Raw genomic sequence first — 18,294 nt, forward strand, 5'->3', positions numbered from 1 at the left:
GAGGCCAGGAACATGAAGACAAAAGAAGGAAAAGGAATGTATTATTGCCAATAGATTTTCCAGGAGGAAACTACTACTACTACTACTACTACTACTGCCACTACTACCACCACTATTACTACTACTACTGCTATCATTATTACTGCTACCTCTACTTCTACTACCACTACCACTACTCCTACTCCTACTCCTACTCCTACTACCACTACTACTACTACTACTACTACTACCAGCTAGGTGGTATAGTGGCTAGATCACTGGCCCTGGAGTCCGGAGGACCTGAGTTCAAATCCAGCCTCAGACATTTACTAATTACCTAGCAAGTCACTTAGCCCCATTTCCCTGCCCTATTGCCAAAAAAAAAGCACTTTATTAAGGTGGCCAGTCTCCAATTACTTTATCCTGTCAGCTTGACTGCTAGGGAAGTATACTCCTGCCAGCCATCAGGTTAAAAACACCAAAACCTCAAAACATGATGGCCACTGTGATTTGGAATAAGATTCCCCAGTGAGCACCCCTGGAAAAGTGATTCTCCCAGCTGAGCTGGCAAGATTTTCCGACTGGTCAGTGACTACAGGCTCCAGCAGGAGCAGAGACTGATTAGGTATACAAAAGCTTCTGACTTTCATTCAGTCTCCACCAAGTGGCCTGGAGATAAGTTTAATTGGGAAGGCCTTTTTGATCTTTTGTCTCTGCTTTGCAAATAGAGAGCTTCTCTCCCCTGGTTAGTTTCTTTCAAGTCAGAAATGCCTCCAGATCTTCATTTTCTCTCAGTAGTTTAAGAAAGAAAAATTCAGAAAAGTAAGAAATAGTTCTTGCTGAGAATAAGCCATTAAAAAAGGGAGACTTTAAAATGAAAACCAAAGAGTGAAATGTAATTGATTTTTCAAAGTCACCAAGGGATGGGGTGGCAGCTCTTTCCCAGAAAAATCATTCCCTAAATCAATCAACAAACATGTAGTAAATGCCTACTGGGTTCTAGGCTTAGGTTCAAGGGATATAAAAGATGCAAATGACAATTTGCATTCTCCTTGAGAGCACAAGGAGGTCACCAACTAACGAGGGGGCAGGGGAGGGAGACAACATTCAGACAAATATTGCAAATCAAGCTAATACAGGATAGATAGTAATTATCAGAGCGAATAAAGAGAGGTTAGGAAAGGCTTACAGTAGAGCTGGGATTTTAGTTAGGACTTAAAGGAACCTTCCAGATTGTTGATGTTTTTTAGCTATGTGAAAGGGGTCATTCTCTGATCCCTTTTCTTACCTAGCTTTAATCACAGAGTGGGTATTGTTTCAAATTGGTTTTCTGAGCTTTTTGTGTGTGTGTTTTTTTTGCAAGGCAATGGAGTTAAATGACTTGCCCAAGATCATACAGCTAGGTAATTATTAAGTATCTGGGGCTTGATTTGAACTCAGGTCCTCCCGATTTCAGAACTGGTACTCTATCCCCGTGCCACCTAACTGCCCCCTTCAGTCAAATTGCTAAAGACCATAGTTTAAAATGATCAAGGTCTTTCACTGCCACCAGGGCCATCTCCAATTATCCTGATCCATAACTGGCCACTGGACCCAGATGGCTCCAGAGAAGAAAGTGAGGCTGGTGACTTAGCGCAGCCTCCCCCATGCTTAAATCCAATTCACTTGCATGTCATGGCATCAGATCCCTGATGTCATGGTTCTCCTTCAGAAAGAAGGACAAATGGCATCAACATCAACAAAGGAACCCAGGAGGTCGTAGTCAGAATGATGGAGGGAAGGCACCCAGAGGAGAGAGATGGAACAATATTACTAGACAGAAGAGTAGATACATAGTGGAGAGTAAATAAGCTTGAAAATGAGGAGGAAGCTAGTTTTATGAAGGGTTCTGAGTGCCAGACAGTATTTTGTATTTGTTCTCAGAGAGGATAGAGAACCATTTAAATTCGTTAAATAGGGGAATGATGTGTCGAATTTAGCCACTTCAGCTAAGTGAATTCAAGTGAACCCATGATTTTCCATCCCCCTCTTTGCTCCTTTAATGGGCAGGTAGTTGGCACAGTGGATAGAACACCAGGCCTAAGTCAGGAAGATGAGTCTTCCTGAATATACACCTGGCCTTGGACACTTACTAGCTGTGTGACCCTGGGCAAGTTACTTAACTTCTGTTTGTCTCATTTTCCTTATTAGTACAATGAACTGGAAAAAAAAAATGGCAAACCACTCCAATACTTTGCCAAGAAAATCCCAAATGGGGTCATGGAGAGTGGGAGTGGGATGTAACTGAAAACCCCAAACTGAAACTCTGCCCAAAGGCCAATGAAACTGTTCATAACCTTTGATCTAGCAATAGCAATATTAGGACTATATCCCAAAGAAATCATAAAAATGGGAAAAGTCTTACATATTCAAAAATATTTATAGTAGTTCTTTTTGTAGTGGCAAAGAATTGGAAATTGAAGGGCAGGTAGGAGGGTGCAGGGGCATGGCACCAGCTCTGGAGTCAGGAAGAACCAAGTTCAAATCTGACCTCAGACATTTAATAATTACCTAACTTAACTGTGTGACTTTGGCCAAGTCACTTAACCCCATTGTCTTACAAAAAAAAAATGGGAGGACACAGAATTGGAAAATTGAGGGGATATCCATCAATTGGGGAATGGTTGAACAAGTTATGGTATATGAATGTAATAGAGTACTATTGTTCTATTAAAAAAATCATAAATGGTCATACTTTAGAGAAGCACCGAAAGACTTGCAGGAACTGATGCTGAGTGAAGTGAGCAGAACCAAGAGAAGACTGCACACAGAAACAACCACATTATAAGATCTTAACTATGATGGTTATAGTATCTCTTAGTAGTTCAGAGATCAAGGGCAATCCTGAGAGACCTGCTATGGATAATGCCATCCACATCGAGAGAAAAAACTATGGAGTCTGGCTGCAGAGCAAAGCATACTATTAAAGATTTCTTTTATGGTTTTCCTTTCTTTCTCATGCCCCCCTCCCCTTACTTCTAATTCCCCTTTCACAACATGACTAATATGGAAATGTGTTAAACATAATTACACATGTACAGCTTTTACCAGATTGATCATTACCATGGGAAGGAAAGGAAGGATGGTTAAAAAATGTGATAAATTTACAAATGGATGAATGTTGAAAAGTACCTTTGTATGTATTTGGAAAAATAGAATAAAATTTCAATTAGAAAAAAAAAAGAATTGTATATCTATCACAATAGTCTCCTCTTACACATCTTTAAAAACAGCATTCAATTTGAACCCCGTACCTGGCCACATTTAATACACTTTTGCCTTGGATGCTCAATAAATTCCTTCAAATTTTCTCTTCCTGGATTGTTTGCTTCATTGTTACAAGCAAGACCTGAACAAAGATTTTCTTTTCACAATTTTTGACAAGCTCAGCCAGGAGAATCACTTATCTGGGGGCACTTGCTAACCATGTTTTGGGGTTGTTGTGGGTGGTTTTATTTTTTTAACCTGATGGCTGACAAAAGTTTACTTTCTCAGCGATCAGCCAAACGTGATGAAGTGTTCGGAGAATTAAACTCACCAAGCTCGGGGTGGTAAAGGAGAAATAGATCCAGACAGAAAATTGTTGCTATGACAAAAATGGTTGATACCAAATGTAATAAGGACGGCCACTGTCTTAAATGATCCTCATAATGCCAGAATTTCTGCAACCTCCTGACATTCCAACTCTTAAGGTATTTGCTCTTGGTTAGATTGAACTGATCCCCCTAGGTCCCCCATGCAGGAATGTTGCCTGTGGGGAAGGCCAGCAGAAGTTGGATCTCAGTTTCTAGAGTCCTTGCCCCCTTTCATTGTGATTCATGAAATGAAAGGCAGGACTGCCAGAATGCAGTGACTTCCCTTGCCTGGACTCCCAAAAGCTACTGGGGTCTCATGTCCAGGTCCTCGTTGCTCCACACCATCTGAGACAGAAATTTCCCTCATAATATAGCATTGACATTGGAGAAGAGACTAAAGAATGAAGGGGAGATTGAGGAAATTGGAAAAGGGGCTTGGGAGGAAGTCCAAGGGGATGAACAATGACAGGACAGAGATGGATGAAAACTAGGGGTGCCATGGGGGAAAACTGACGTAGAATATCTGTCACCCATCAAAGCTGCTTCAGGACACCCTAGAAAGAAAATTTGGAAGGGGCATGGAGACTAAGGAAATCTCCATTGACCATTGATCAAACTCTCAATGGGAGAGAAGGAGGAAATTGTGAGTTTTTTTCTTTCTGCCTTGAAAACCTTGGCCAGACAAGAAAAGGGAGGAAATATTTATTTTTCACCTGTGTTGTGGAAATCAGTTGGAAATGGTTCAGTAGAATTTAATTAGGTAAATTAGTAGGCTTTAATCAAAGTCCACTGGAGGAGTAGAACAAGAAAGAAAAGATTAAGTAAGTAGGGATAACAGGAAATGGGTAGAAAGCTAAATCAGGTGGGGTTAGTTTTGTACAGTCTGTGAGATACCCAGAAGGTCTGAGGATAAAAGAGTTTGAAGAGAAGTCAGGGAAAATTTGGTTCCATTGAGATAATAAGGCTTTGAGGAATTGTTTAAAGAAATAAATACCTCTTAGCAATTTCAGATGGCCAGTGGTCTATCAGGTTATACCTGAAAGTTGAGAGCTCTAAAGTTGGAGGGGGAGGCAGGTTTTGACCCTTAAAGGAAAAGAGAAATTTTAAAAAATTATCATTAACTATGTGATCTTCAGCAAACCATTTCAGTGTTTGCCTTCAGTTTTCTTACCTGTAAAATGGGTTGTAAAGATCACAAGATATAATTCTGAAGTGTTTAACACAAAATGTGGCACATAGTAAAGTACCAAACTATTACTCTATACTGGGCTTTAGATGTGATTAGCACAGAATGCCAGATTTAAATACATGATTTTGTGTATGTTATTTTTGTGTTTCTAAATGTCTCTGATTTTGTGAAATTTGGGAAACCATTGTATCAGAGATGCAGTTAGATTTTTTTAGATGCTGTTAGATTATGAATGGAGCTATTAAAACTGGTTCAAATGTTTGAAAACTTAAATAATTGGATATATTTTGTTTTTCAAATGGATAATACCAAGAACTTACTGTCGGGACAATTTAACAAGGTTTTCCTCTTAAGTTATCCCTATCCCTGTGAGGTTCCTTGGGATCTTCTACTTCAAAGAAGTCATAAGATCTTATCAGTCCGGTAGACCACATGCTGTAAAATTCTCAGGTACTTTGAGTCAACTTTGAAGTTCCATCTTTGAGCCAACTTGGTAACAAGATGTTATATTCAAAGACTTCGTTTTGCTTTGGGTTTAAAGGCGGTACAAGATTGGAGACTTGACGCAGCCAGCATTTACTGATTTTGTCATCAACTGTCATGTAGTCGTTGTGTGTGGACCTCTAGAATCCCTTCTACGATACATGAAGGATAAATGTGATCATTGTTATCTGTTCATGCAGTAAGGGTGGGGAAATGATAATACCTTGGGCCTAAGCTATAATTAGCATAAATTTGCTATTTGAGTCATATTCTTGTGGAACTGCAGTTAGATATTAATCTGAGTTTGATTTTAGTTGTGATTGTCTGAATTGTTCTTAAACCAATAATCCACCATTCACAGGAAATACAATGAGCTGCCCAAAGGGAGTTTGGACTGAGAACTGCTATAGGTAGCTGTCTGTCCCTGGGAAAAGGTGAGGAGATGATCTTGCATAGAAAAAGGTAGGAGTCTCTTGGCTCAATTTCCCATTGTGTTATTTCCTTTCTGAAGAGGAAATTTTCCTGAATGGTAAATTCTTTTTTTTTTATTAAAGATATTATTTGAGTTTTACAATTCCCCCCCCAATCTTACTTCCCTCCCCCCCCCACAGAAAGCAATCTGTCAGTCTTTATTTTGTTTCCATGTTGTACATTGATCCAAATTGAGTGTGATGAGAGAGAAATCACACTCCTAAGGAAGAAACAAAAAGTCTAAGAGCTAACAAGATCCAACAATAAGATATCTGGTTTTTTTTCTAAATTATAAGGGAATAGTCCTTGAACTTTGCTCAACCTCCATGGCTCTTTCTCTGGATACAGATGGAATTCTCCTTTGCAGACAGTCCACAATTGTCCCTGAATGTTGCACTGAGGGAATGAGCGACTGACTGGTAAATTCTGAGCTTGGCTGATAGTCTTTGAATAATACAGAACTTGGGAACAATATTAGCTGTTCAATATTCCTCCTGCCTGGGATCAAACAGAGCTAGGGGAAGTTTCCTCCCATTATGGTTTTTGTCAGGTCAGTCTGTGCCCTTGAAGGGACAATTTTGATACTGTCATAACTAAGTCCCTTGGTTTTTTTTCCCTTTTAAGGCAAATTTCTATGATCAGAACAGGTGAACAGTAATAGTGATAATACAAGATCTATTATTTATCACACCAATACCAAAATATCTGAGTTACAATTATAGAATGAAAGTAGGAAGATCTTCCTGTTTTAATCTGAAATGGTGTCAATTCCATATCCATATCCTTAAAAGAAGGATAGAAGGGAGGGAATAAAGATGCAAAAACATTTAAAAAACTTGTTGGAGACTTTGAGAAAGCAATAAGCAGGGTATATATATATGTATATATATATATATATATATATATGATATTTTATATATTATATATGATAATAGATAACGATATATAAATAGTTTTCAAAGTGTTTTAAAATGTTCTGTGTTGGTTTTGAGTATATTCAGAAATGTTTTCAAAACATTTGGATTAAGGGTTTCATATATAAAGTTGCATGAATAATTATAACAAATTTTAAAATCAAGTCTTTCCTTCCCCTTCTCCCTCCCTGCTTCCCAGTTTGAAGTATCTGTGATAATATTAAGAGACAAAAGTGCTCATTTTCAAAGTCAGGACCCAATGGATTCCTTTCAAGAACAGGATTAGGTCCATAAGGTCTGAACAGGGTTTTACTACATATGAACTAATTACTGAAAGGACAATCTGATTGGCTTTTGTCACAGTTTACTAAATTATGCAGTCTTATCACCAGCAGGATATAGCAGAAACATCTAAAAAATCCAAGGGGGCAGCTGAGTGATGGAGTGGATACAGCACCAGCCCTGGAGTCAGGAGGACCTGAGTTCAAATCTAGCCCCAGACACGTAATATTGTGTGACCTTGGGCAAGTCACTTAACCTCATTGCTTTGCAAGAAAAAAAACTCAGGAGGGAACCTGAAGATAGTTGAGTAAATGCCTCCACAGACCTGCCCTGATCTATATGCAGCTGCTTTTGAGAGATGCATGGGAAGAGCTTGCTGGATACCTAAAGATTATGTATTCTGTACAAGGACATGGCAACCCTAACTGTATTGGGTTTCTTTATTCTCTTGTTATAACTTTGCTTGTTAGTCATGTGCATGGACCCGTTACCTATTCTGCAAGCTGCTTGGACTACAATGCCACTGGAAGAACCAAGGCCCTTGTATTGCATGTTGGCCATTCATGATTTGCCCATGGAGTGGCCTCTAGCTGTAATTCTTGTTAAGAGTCCAACTTTTCATGGAAGGAAACTGTGATGATAAAAGGGGACTCACAGTGGATACTCTCCCATTTCAGCACCTGCAAAGTAATTACATTGAACTGCCAGAATCTGAGATACAGCTACAATTTGGTATGAGGAGACAAATTGAGCCACTTTCCATCAACCCAAGGTATCACAGTATAGTAGTATTCCCACATGAAGTGTGTTGTGATTGATGTCAATCCAGCAGAAGAAACACTCCCCAACTGACCTTTGGACCCAGTTCAACAGAGAATGGACCGTAGGGTCCAGTTGAGGTTTTTGGATGCTGCTTTATTTGATCCTGTTAATTAGGACCTAATGCCTCATATGCCCTATAGCACGTATTTGTTATTTGTACTTTACATCTTGTTCTTCAAGTGTTAGGGATCTAGGGGAGCCCAAGGATGTCTGATCCGACATCCTAATAGTGCCTTTAACTGGACCACCTGTTGGATATGGGCGCACACCTCTTCCTCACTGGGTGGGCATGGGGGCAGACATTCCAGACTTGTGTGATTAGTCTTTTGTAATCAATAAAGGTTAACTTAATTATGAAACCAATTTGTATTGTCCTAGGCCGAAGAGTGAATTTTCCTCACTTATTCACTTTTAACCGGGAAAAGTTCACTTCCCTTTCACAATTCTTGCTGCCCTTAATCTTACAACATGATGTCAAACTGCCAGTTCTGTATTGTGAGCAAAATGGGACACAAAGTCTGACAATGGGTGACTGATGGGATATTATTGTACCTTTCTCTGAGATGGAATGTGTCTGTTTGGGAGGAAAAGGGCCTTTTGAAGACTGTTCTCTTTCTTTTTTAAAGGATAACCCCACCATGGTTTTCTTTTAACAGGATCTATGCCAATCAATTGATCAATGAGCATTGATTAAATATCTACTTAATCCAGGGGTATAAAAAGTGACAGTAGACAATCCCTGCCTCCAAGAAGCTTACAATTTAACAGAGGAGACAATATGTAAGCAGATATCCAAAGCAAAGTCCTAGAATTTAGATGGAATGAGAAAGACTTCCTGTACAAAATAGGATTTCAGCTGGGACTCAGGAAGCTGGGAAGTAGGTAGGAGGAGGGAGGGCTCCCCTTCACACATTCTCCATGCCAGTTAAATTTAGCAAATTTGCTGTTTCCTGTGATCCTTGCCTGGAAAACTCTCCCTCTTCACTTTTACTTAGAAGAATCTTAGATTCCTTCAAGGCTGGCATCAACACCACATTCCTCAAGAGACCTTTCCAGTAGGGTGGAAATTTTGTCCTAGGGGAAATTTTCTTTTGTATTTTACCCCAGTAAAGTTAGTTCCTCAAGGGCAGGGATTACTAGCATTTATATCTCCAGTGACTAGTACATTTAATAAATCCCCTTCAATTTAGATGAATTGTTTCTATTCTCTCCCCTCCACATATCATCTCATATTTTATCTGTTGAAACGTTGTAACCCCATAGTAGACTAGAAGCTTCACGATGGCAGAATATTGTGTCTGGAGACAGAATGGCACTAGGGTAGATACAGTGCTAGTCGTGAAGTAATAAAAATCTGGGATCAATGCCACTAGCGGAGAGATTTTAGGAACGTGGACTAACCTCTGAATCTCAATTCTTCATTTAAAAAATGAAGTGGTTGGGCTGAATCTGATATTCCTTCTGATTTGAAATCTGTTTCTATGCGTTCTGCACCCACACTCTCAGTGACTAGTAAATAAAACCAACTAGATAGGAAAAAGATCTTGTCCACAAAAATGGGAAAGCCAGCAAAGGACTTGGGGCTATTGAAATTCAAAGCAGATTAAATATTTTATCATTGGAGAGGGAGAGCCTGAGGATCCACTCAGTTAATGGGGCCTCTGGGGTAGAGAGTGGTCTTTATTGTGCCTATTTTACAGTGGATAACTGGCCCACAGTAGTTTCCATCAAAAGGACTTAGCAAGGGAGGAAGGTAAAGCCAGGCTTTAGAAACTAGAGCTGTCTTGAGTCCAAGTGGGATGAACTCAGTTGCTGGCTGACAGTCAGAGCTGTATGGGGCCTGAGGGAAGGCTGCCAAAGAAGGAGTGATGAGATGGCCATGGACAGAGACAAGAGAGATGAAGAGAGGGAAGGAGTAAGAAAGAATAAAGTGTGGGGGGGGAGAGAAAAAGGGAGGGGGGAGAGAGAGAGAGAGAGAGAGAGAGAGAGAGAGAGAGAGAGAGAGAGAGAGAGAGAAGAGAGAGGGAGAGAGAGCTGGCACTTGGCTGGCAGTGGGTCATACAGAACCTCCATCTCTCAAAGCTGAGCCAAGACAAGCCTAGCAGATGGTGGAGAAAAGGAAAACAGATGGAAGGAAAGTTGGTAGATGCCTGGGAAGATCTATTACAGAGAGATTGGGGGTAGGCAAGGAGGAACTTTAGCTTGGTTTAGATGAACACATTGACCCACAAAGAGAAATCTTATGGAGACAGGAAGTCTGGTGACTGCACCCTGGGAAATGGATAAAGGTTTAGGGTCTCTGGTTCAGTTAAGAAGAGATCAACTCTAGTGGTCTCCAACCATGTGGTCTCTTCCCTCTTTTAGAAAAATTCAAGCAGGCAATTAACTTTCTATATTGGATCTAATTATTGGGGGCGGGGGATGAAGGAGGTCACAGAAAGGAAAGAGGAGCCAGAAAGGTAGATTAGCTGCTCCCGGAATTTGCAATGGATTTCAGGGTTCCCTGGATTTAGAACCAGAGGGAATGGTAGAGATCCAATAGCCTAAACTGTTATTTTACAATTGACCACACAGGTATTGGCAACAAAGTGATGAGTGAAAGGGTAGAAAAGATTATTTAGCTCCTACTTTAAACCAGATGGGGATGTGAAGACAAGAGAGAAGAATCCACTTTCCTGAAAGAGCTTCCATTCTGATCTGGAGAGTAGAGTGTTATCCACTGCTCAATGTTGGGAAAAACTGAAGTGATCACCTAAACTAACCCTCTAAAACTCTTTTATGATTCTTTGAAAGATTTTGGTTTTTCTACAATGTTGTTGGATGAGCATGTGATCGATCCATGAGTGTGTATTAATTGCTCACTATCAAACACCTACCTACTATGTGCCCCAAAATATGTTAGGGACTGGGGATAAGAAAGATAAAAACATATGTTCCCTACCCTCAAGAAGTTGGTTTTAAGTTTGAGTTTGACAGACTTTGCAAAAGGACAAACATTTGGGCACCATTTTGTTACCCATTTTGGTAGAGGTGTTAAATGAGGGAGGAGGGGCGGGAAAGAGAATTCACAGGGAGCTAGAAATCTTGGGACTTCCCCTCTACCACAGAAGCACTGGGCTGAAGGGCAGTTTTTTCACCCTTCTCTGGCATTGTGAGAATTACAATTGTGATGATATGGTTGGCTTGCTTCTATTCCTCCTATACCATCTTCCATTTCCCACTGGCATTCCTGGAATTGTCCCCTCCTCAGAGCCAGCTCATAGTATTTTTAGCTCCTTTCAAGGTTCAGATGAAGTAATACTGCCTACAAAAGTCTAACCTGATCCTTCCAGTGGCTAATACCTTTCCCAGAATTTCTTATTTAATTTTCTGTGTACAAATTATTCCTTATCTTGTTGCCTTTGATGAGTGGAGACTTAATTTTGTCTTTGTTCTCCAGTGCCTACCACATAGTAGGAGCATCATAGATGCATGAGAAATAGCCTACATTTGTGTATTGTTTTAATGTTGGAAACCCTGGCTTCAAGCAGATTTGGTTTGAAGAACCTGGCTATTGATAAGGATGCTGGTATGAAATGGCTCCAAGTGGATTGTGTGGATGACTGCCATTGCTGAGGACTTCAGAGGATCCCTTCTCATCCCTTCTCTCTCTCGCCCACAAAACTTCTTGCCAGAGTTCTAAGCAATCAACCAGCACTTATTTAGCACTTACTGACTTAGTCGTATCCTATACTATTTGAGGTTGAGGGGACACAAAGAAAAAATGGCTATTCCCTAGCAACAAAACTGGGAATAGTTATTACAACATGTTGGCTAGCCATTCCCTAATTATTAAATTACTAAAATGTCATTGTAAAAATCCTGGATGTTCCCCTAAGCCGGGAACTTCATTCATAGCTTCTGTCTGCAGTAATAGGGAACCCCATGAATCTACTGTGAGTGCTCTAAAGAAGGAAATCCAAAGAGGATCCTAAGTGAAAGCTACCCCCTAAGTCTTCGAAGGTTCTATTCTATGTCTTCTGAGCAAGGAGGCCTTTCTTTGCCACCTGCAAACGGTCACAGAGAGCAATTAAGCATGAGACAGACTGGATTGGGGGGTTGGGGGAGGAAGAGGATGGAGCAATTTCTATCAGCTCAATCAATCTCCAGAATGTTGCACTTCTTTCTACTTTGCCAGGAAGCTGTCTATCCTATAGAGCTTGGTTGATTCACTGAGGCCAATATTTTCACTTCTCCACAGTCCATTTAATACATTTCAAAGCCTAAAGTTATAGAGTCCTTACCAAGGAAAACATATCTCTCCCTATTCCCAAGTTTTTTGAATATAGATTTAGCACTGGAAAGGACAGAGTACAACTGATGCAAAACCTTCACTTCACAGATGGAGGAAACTGAGACTCAGAGAGTCATTATTTGCCCAAGATTATTTCTAGTGCTCTTTTCCTCGTACCAGCCATACACTGTGTTCAAATATATCAGTTTTAAAATAAAATAGGTTCTAAAGAAATCTATACTGCTTTGTATATAAGTCTCTTTCTAGTTGGGCTATCTGACTTCAAGACTAAGGAATTTCTAAATTTTTTCTTTTTAACTTTTGATAATGTAGTTGAAATATGATTTCTAGTCATCTTTCTTTAAAAATAAATTTAAAGAATTTTATTGAAATCTTTTGTTTTTGTACACACATGTACACACATGTACACACACACACACACACACACACACACCCTTTCCTGACCAAGGAAGTCATCCTTCTGTAACAAGAAACGAAAAATAAAGAAAAAACCCAGCTCATCAAAACTGAAGACCAACTGAGAGTCTGACAGTATTTATAACAGGGACAGCTGGTTTCACTCTCCATAATCTATTTCAGATATTTTGACCCAAATGTCCCTTTAGCACATTGAGGACCCCAGAGTGACTGTGAAATAAACAGATAGCTAGCTAGATTTACTCAAATGCTTGATCTTTAATCACAACTTGACTGAAGCTATTCAGTCCCTGTCTCTCACCACCTCCAATCCCTTCACTTCCCATTCTACTTAGCCATTTGTTCCCACCTTTCTAATGGTAATAAATCAACCTAAAGTCAAGGTGCACTTTCAAAAGATTGGACCATCATCTCAAAAGAGAAGTATTCTTGGAAGTTTTTATTTAAACCTTGAAAGCAAGCTCAAGTAGATGGCCCTGAAGGAGAAGAAGGAATAAAAAAGGGATACCAGAAGAACCAGATAGAATGGGGAGGCTTGGAAAGACCAGGTAAAGAATAGTATGGGACAAGTCATTCAGTCACAAACTAACAGGTATTTATTAAGCACCTACAATACGCCAAACACTGTGCTGGTACTAGGGACAGAAAGACAAAAAACCCAAACAGTCCTTCCTCTCACAGAGCTCATGTGTGTGAGATGGCTCCTATAGGACAATTCACATTTGCTAACCAAGTATATTTAAAGAGGATAAGAGAATGTTTGTTGAATGAATTGTGAACAAATAGTAATGCTAATGTCACATTTATGTTACACTTCTCCCTACTTTGCCTGGGGGTCTCAGGCAGGCCCTCCTTCCACCTCCTGGAAAATAGTGGAGAGATGGGGGGGGTCAGAAGACCCCAAGTCTAGCCCTAGCTCTGAAATTAGTTGTGCGATCAAGGCAAGTCAATTAACTAATGGCTCTGAGCCTCAGTTTCTTTGGCAACATGGACAAGATTCTTTCAGCTCAAAAATCGAAGAAATTCACACTATTCAGTCTTGAAAAGTTGTAGTAAGTAGATAATAGCTAAAAATGTAAATCATCACCCCTTGCAGCCAGGCCTGGAGTTAGGAAGACTTGAACTCAAATCCAAACCCCAGATATTTACTGGCTGTGTGGCCCTGGGCAAATCGCTTCATTCACCCTGTCTGCCTCAGTTTTCTCATCTGTGAAATGGGTTGGAGAAGGAAGTGATAACTCACTCCAGTATGTTTTTGTCAAGGAAAGTTCAAATGGGGCCATGAAGACAGAAAGGAACGGAACAAGCCCACCCTAGGGCTCTCCGAACCCAACTCCGCTTTCCCCATTTGGATCCCACAGCAGATTCCATACACTAACATTGCTTCAGAGACTCGAAACACCCCACACTTTCACAACTGCTTGGCTCTAGTGGGGAGCCCACACTTCTGTAAATACCGCCACGAAGTGTTCCATCCAGAAAACCCAACACCCTCTGCCACTCCGGCCTAGACAGAGGTGCCCTTCCACACTCATCTCACCCAGGGCCAAGGGGTACCAGGAGAAGAGGCCGCAAGAGTAAGACCCCCCCCCCTCCAAGGCAGACTTTTGCCGAGACCAAAAGACTGAGACACTTCTGCACAACTTCCAACAGGGCCCAGGAGGGGGAACTTAGTAAACGTGGAAGTCTCTTGTTTGGAAGGCCTGGGGAAGACATCCAGAGGAGGGGGCGGCCGTGGGGCCCAGAGAGGGTGGACGTGCCATCGCATGGGAAGGGGAGGCAGGACCTAGAGTCCAGATGCTCAGCCCCCAGGTCGGCGGGGAGAAGTGGGAGCCCCCAGGAGTGCAGGGGAAGACAAAAGAGTGCTGCTGGGGAAGTCATCCCGAGGGAGTGGGCCAGGAGGAACCCCACAGCGAAAGAGCCCCCTCTCTCCCGGGCAGTGCCAAGGCTGCGGGGCTGGGGATGCTCCCAGGTGCTCCCCCGCCCCCCTCACCTCCCCCAGCCCTTCTGCCCCCCCTTACCATCTGGGCCACCTTGAGCAAGGCGGGGTAGCTGGCGGGGTATCCGCGGGCCAGCGGCAGCCCCTCGGAGGGGCCGGGGCCCGGGGGGGGCGCCCCCACCCCGACCAGGCCGCTGCTGCTGCACGTGGTGCGGACCAGCCCGGGGCCGGGCGCCCTGGCTCCGGGGCCGTGGGGCCGAGGGTCCATCTGCCCGGCGCGGCTGCTGCCCGGGCCCCCCGCCCGCCTCTCCAGGGCTCCGGGACCTGCCGAGGCGCCCAGGGAGGGCCCGGGGGGCGGGCTGGGGGCGGGCCCTCGGACAGGTTGGGGGGGCCGGGACGGGGGAGCTGCCCGCCCCTGCCGGGGCCGCCCTCAGCCTTGGCTCTGACCCTGCCCTTGACCCTGGGCTGCCCCTGCCCGGACGGGGGGGGGGGAGGCGGGCCAGGCCCCCCGCCCCAGTCCGGAGCCTGGCAGGGGCGGGGTCAGGGGAGGAAGAGCCCGGGCCGCCCAGGGCGGAACAGGATCCAGATGTGGGCTGGGGGGGGAGGCGCGAAAAGCAGCTGAGGGGGGCAGCTGGGAGCCCGCCCCGCCGCCACCCCCACGGCCGAGCCCCCGGAATCCGGGGGACCCCGGGCCCCGGGGAGCCGCCGCCTGGCCTCATCTCACGCGCACCAGGCTTTGGGGATCCCCGAGAACCAGCCCGGGCCTCGCCTCGGGGAACAGGAAACTCGCCCTTGTGGGGAGCCGGGGCGGGTCCAGGGGTGCCGCTGCCAGGCGATCCCCGGCGATCCCCGGATCCTGAAGGGCCCCTCGGGACAAATGCGGGGCCCTCCCCCCGCACGACTTTTTTTTTTTTTAGGTTTTTGCAAGGCAAACCGGGTTAAGCGGCTTGCCCAAGGCCACACAGCTAGGGAATTATTGAGTGTCTGAGACCGGATTTGAACCCAGGTCCTCCTGACTGCAGGGCCGGTGCTCTATCCACTGAGCCACCGAGCCGCCCCTCCCGCACGACTTCTCGCACTCGGGGCCTTTGGCCGGGGGCTGTGCCCACGGGGCTCCAGAGGAAGCCACTTACAGCTGTGGGGCGCGTGGGGGGGCTTCCAAAGGGCCCCTCCCTTCCAGACGGCCGAGAGTGAGTTCAAGTGTGGGGTCTGGAGAACACTGGGAATTACACCCCAAAGGCTGTCGGGGCTGGTGAGCAGCCCCTGCAGTATTTGTAGCTGCAGTTTGGGGAGTCGAGAGAGCCCAGCTCTAGTGTCCGATATCTGGAGAAGTGGTTTGGGGGCGTCGCAGAGACCGGCGATCTAACTTGGGGCCCATCTATTGTGTACTGTTCCTAGAAGCAGTTTGGGGCAGTGGCAGAGAACCGAGCCCCAGGCTGGTGCCCATGCGTCGGCGGGGCTGAACCAGCGGTAGCAGACTATGGAGACTGAGTTGGTGCTGGAAGAGATTTTGAGGGCCGTCGAGTTCCACCTCCATCATTTTCCAGAGAGGGAAACTGAGGCCCAGGACGTTGCATGTTGCCAGAGGTTGCTCACAAGGATCTTGGTTGGGATTGTGAATCTAAGTCTTTTTCATCAAAACCCCCCAGGACTCTATATTCTCTCTATCAGACTGTAGATTAAGAACCCCCCCCCCTTGGGGCGGCTAGGTGGTGCAGTGGATAGAGCACCGGCCCCAGAGTCAGGAGGACCTGAGTTCAAATGTGGCCTCAGACACTTAATAATGACCTTGCTGTGTGGCCCTGGGCAAGCCACTTAACCCCACTGCCTTGCAAAAAAGCCTAAAAAAACATTACGATAGAAGACCCCCCCCCAACAATAAGATAAAGCAGTGGGAAAAGGACCTGAATTCCCATGAAGGTCAATGCCTAGGCTTGGTCAGACGATGAAGAATATTTCCCTCTTAATTAGCATTTCGGAATGTTGTCTCCTGGGTAAGCCTGGATAATTTTGGGGATTCTCTTAGCTCTTTGCTTTTTATGAGGGAGTGTTCTGGAGCAGGGGAAAGCAAAACTGAAGTTGATTCTGTGTCTGTTTTAAGGATTTTAAACAATATGACTAGTCATTTTTTTCAGGGCGCATGGGTGGACCAGGTGGGGAAGGGTCTTCAGACTGTGTCAGAAACTTCTTGCATGGAAATTTTTTCCAGCACTTATAATGTCGATGCATAGAGGGTTTAAGGAGTGACTTAGAGGTTACTTGACTTGACCAGGCCCAACCACTTTTATCCTCCAGCCTGGTGGTTCTCAATCTTTTCCACTGGGGTAGAACCTTTTAGTTTAAACAAAAGATTGACTGGACTTTTTTTTTTTTTGCAAGACAAATGGGACTGAGTGGCTTGCCCAAGGCCACGCAATTAGGTCATTATTAAGTGTCTGAGGCCAGATTTGAACTCAGGTTCTCCTGAGTCCAGGGCCTGTGCACTATCCACTGTACCACCTGAACTTTTATTTTTTGACAGAATTCTGAAATTATTTGAATGCCTCCTAATGAAAAACATAATGAAAGCTAAACTGTGCCACCTCTTCGTAAGTTATAGTCTCATTAAGTTTTCTGGGTACTGAGTTGTTAAGTGACTTGTCCAGGGTCTAAAACCAGCAGCAATAATGGCAAGCACATGAGAGGTAGACAGTCATTCTTCTCTTCTTCAACCTACTCATAACTATTTGATAAGAGTGGGAGAGACTTGGGGCAATGGATAGAATCAAGATCATCTTTCTTGATCTGCATTAGGAATGAGGCAGGTTGGTGATAGCTCAGAGAATGCCCATGGTGAGCCTTTTTGGCTGCTCATAATGAGACTGGGTTGCACTGGGTATTATTGGGATCTTAAGTTTGAACCCATATTTTCTGGTTTGAAATCTGAAGCAGAATTAAAATCTGTGTCAGTGTTCATGGCCTTGCTTCAAATTGCCCCAGATTTCTTTGTATCTTAGCCTGGAAGGATTGTTGTATGACAATCTCTAAGGCAAAAAAATGGAAGACAGGCCATCTAGTTGTCGCAACAGGGATTCTGTTTAAAAGTCCTTCCTAATCACAATATCTACCCATGATATGGTAGTCTCTTCTGGCAACCTGTTGACCAAGCAGTTCATACTGCTTATGGCCTTACTCATGTCCTGCCTGTTCTGTGGTATTGAAGATGAGTCTCAAGAGTATGTATGGCCCACGGGAGGAGTACCTGAGTTCAAATCTGACCTCAGACATTTAAAAATTCTCTAGCTGAGTGACCTTGGGCAAGTCACTGAACCCCACTGCCTTGCAAAAACCAAAAAAAAAAAAGAGTATGGCCCATGCTTTCTGTTTCATCTGCATTCTCCCTACCCTTTTCTCCTCAGTTCCCCACCCCCACCTTTAGCCAATCCCATTCTCTGTTCAGAATTCCTCCTTTTGTTAGCTTTATTCACCTACCACTTGTGGTGGGATTCTACTAAAGTCCACTTCCGAGTCTCATCATAGTGTGAAGGTGATGGTGGTTCTTCGAGGAGATTGCTAATGGAAAACAAACTCCAGCAGATGCTACATGACTGAGGAAGCTTCAGATACTGGCCCTGGGATGGGTAGAATGTCTCTTGTCTGAGATAGCAGAGAGGCTTGTCACTAAAAAGGGGGGGCCTGTCGATGATGTATTTCTTTTCAGGTAGAGCAAACTGAGGAACAGATGGAATATACAAGCTGGGTCTATCCTGCCCTGTCAGGCCCCCTGTACTTTTGGGAATATGGTGGTAGCCAACAAGGTGAGAAGTAATGGTGATTGTATTTGAACCCAAATTTTCTGGTTTGAAATCAGAGGCAGGATTAAAATCTGTATTGGTATTCATGACCCTGCT

General features: G+C 43.8%; 1 protein-coding gene across 1 annotated transcript in view; it reads right to left on the minus strand.

Annotated features, from left to right (window-relative positions):
* CMTM7 (CKLF like MARVEL transmembrane domain containing 7) overlaps nt 1-14,703 on the minus strand; it is a 59,798-nt gene extending 45,095 nt beyond the window's left edge. Inside the window, exon 1 of the mRNA XM_074195624.1 lies at nt 14,487-14,703. Coding sequence (XP_074051725.1) covers nt 14,487-14,672 — 186 coding nt within the window. The 5' untranslated portion in view covers nt 14,673-14,703. The remainder of the gene's footprint in view (nt 1-14,486) is intronic.
* Between the last annotated feature and the right edge of the window lie 3,591 nt (nt 14,704-18,294).

The sequence above is a fragment of the Macrotis lagotis genome, chromosome 7 (genome assembly GCF_037893015.1).
Source record: "Macrotis lagotis isolate mMagLag1 chromosome 7, bilby.v1.9.chrom.fasta, whole genome shotgun sequence".
Taxonomy (NCBI): domain Eukaryota; kingdom Metazoa; phylum Chordata; class Mammalia; order Peramelemorphia; family Peramelidae; genus Macrotis; species Macrotis lagotis.